General features: G+C 41.0%; 1 protein-coding gene across 1 annotated transcript; it reads right to left on the bottom strand.

The window, feature by feature from the left end:
• Positions 1-313: 313 nt before the first annotated feature.
• PPTG_18109 (hypothetical protein) lies at positions 314-632 on the bottom strand (the record flags this gene model as incomplete). Its single annotated transcript, XM_008916020.1, has 2 exons — positions 314-350; positions 442-632. 2 exons carry the CDS (start codon positions 630-632, stop codon positions 314-316), a joined length of 228 nt encoding a protein of 75 aa, XP_008914268.1.
• Between the last annotated feature and the right edge of the window lie 734 nt (positions 633-1366).

Raw genomic sequence — 1366 nt, 5'->3', positions numbered from 1 at the left:
CAAAATGACAGTTGCCTTTTTAGATGCGCCTTGACAAGCCCCACACCAGGAGCTAGGCCAGTTTTTCCATTGCCACTTCATACAGTCTATGGGTCTCAACATGCCAGGGAACCCACGCGCCGCATTAATCTCCAAAATTGATTCCATGTCTTCTTTTGTTGTAAGACGTAGATGGCGAGGTCCTTATAGTTTTATTACAGCTTCAGTAAATTTATCCAAGGCTTCTAATACTGTAGATCCACCCATCCAAAACGTCTCATCCAACGAATCGGCCGAACAACCATAAGCTAGCATTTTCAAAGCTGCTGTGAGTTTATAACAGGATGTACACCTTTTTTCCCAGTAGAGTCCTGTTTCCACATAAAATAAGGGTCGTAGCTTCCAATAGCATCTATAATAGATAAAAACAAGGTCTTGCTTATACGAAAACGTCATCTATACTGCTCGTCAGTGTACATGGATCTCTCTCCAATATACATTTTGCTCAACTGGTTGTAGGCAGCTACGTGATCTCGTTCGACGTTGGGGCTTCTGCCCGGCCACGAACCACCGGGTTTCTTCTTGTGTGAACGTCCTTGTCGTCGAATATTAACCAATGAGATAGAACGATTCAGTGCGCGAGCGCTCGACATGTTCATAGTTTCCAAATGTTTCGAAAATGCTGTTCGTAAAGAAAAAAAACTACACTGCAAATAGAAAATGTGCAATACAATCGTTAGGAAGTAGCAAACGAATTGTAAAATTGTCCTTTCTATGATGCGCCTGGGGGCGCAATTCCCGATTAACTCTTGATAATCACTTTTGCAATACACAATACCAGTGGGGGTGCTCTAACTACGCCAAAAAAAATGAAACTTGTTCAAAGTATTTTTTTTTAAGAAACAAACTATTTTTTCTTTTTTTTAATGCACATTCAAAAAAAGTGTTTCTTTTAAATTTTGGAATGCTAAAATACTTTTTCAAAACGTCGTCATTTCAAAAACTCTTTTTTAATGGAAAACACCAAATATTCATTAAAAAAAAAGTTGTTGCAGCAGAATTGAATACCGCTAACTCTAAAATGTTTTTTTTTATTTTTCGGCGAAAACAGAGCCCTGAAATTCTGATCATTCTTGGTTCGCTTTAGTGCGGCGGAGCAGGCGAGAGATATGGAGAAGGGAAGGAGTCGGATGCAACGTGAGACGGATAGTGTGGAGGATATAATGATGTATATAAGGGACCGACAGTGAAGGTCCGAAAGAGGAGGTCATGTCACCGCCTATCATCAACACTCCCCATGGGTGTGCTGAGAGCATGCTGCCAAAAGATGAAGCCCAAACCAAGATCTCAGAAGGAACCGACAGCGTAGGTGCGCAACCTGGATCAA

The sequence above is a fragment of the Phytophthora parasitica genome (assembly GCF_000247585.1).
Source record: "Phytophthora parasitica INRA-310 unplaced genomic scaffold supercont2.78, whole genome shotgun sequence".
Lineage (NCBI taxonomy): Eukaryota > Oomycota > Peronosporomycetes > Peronosporales > Peronosporaceae > Phytophthora > Phytophthora nicotianae.
This window is presented reverse-complemented; position numbering and strand designations above follow the sequence as displayed.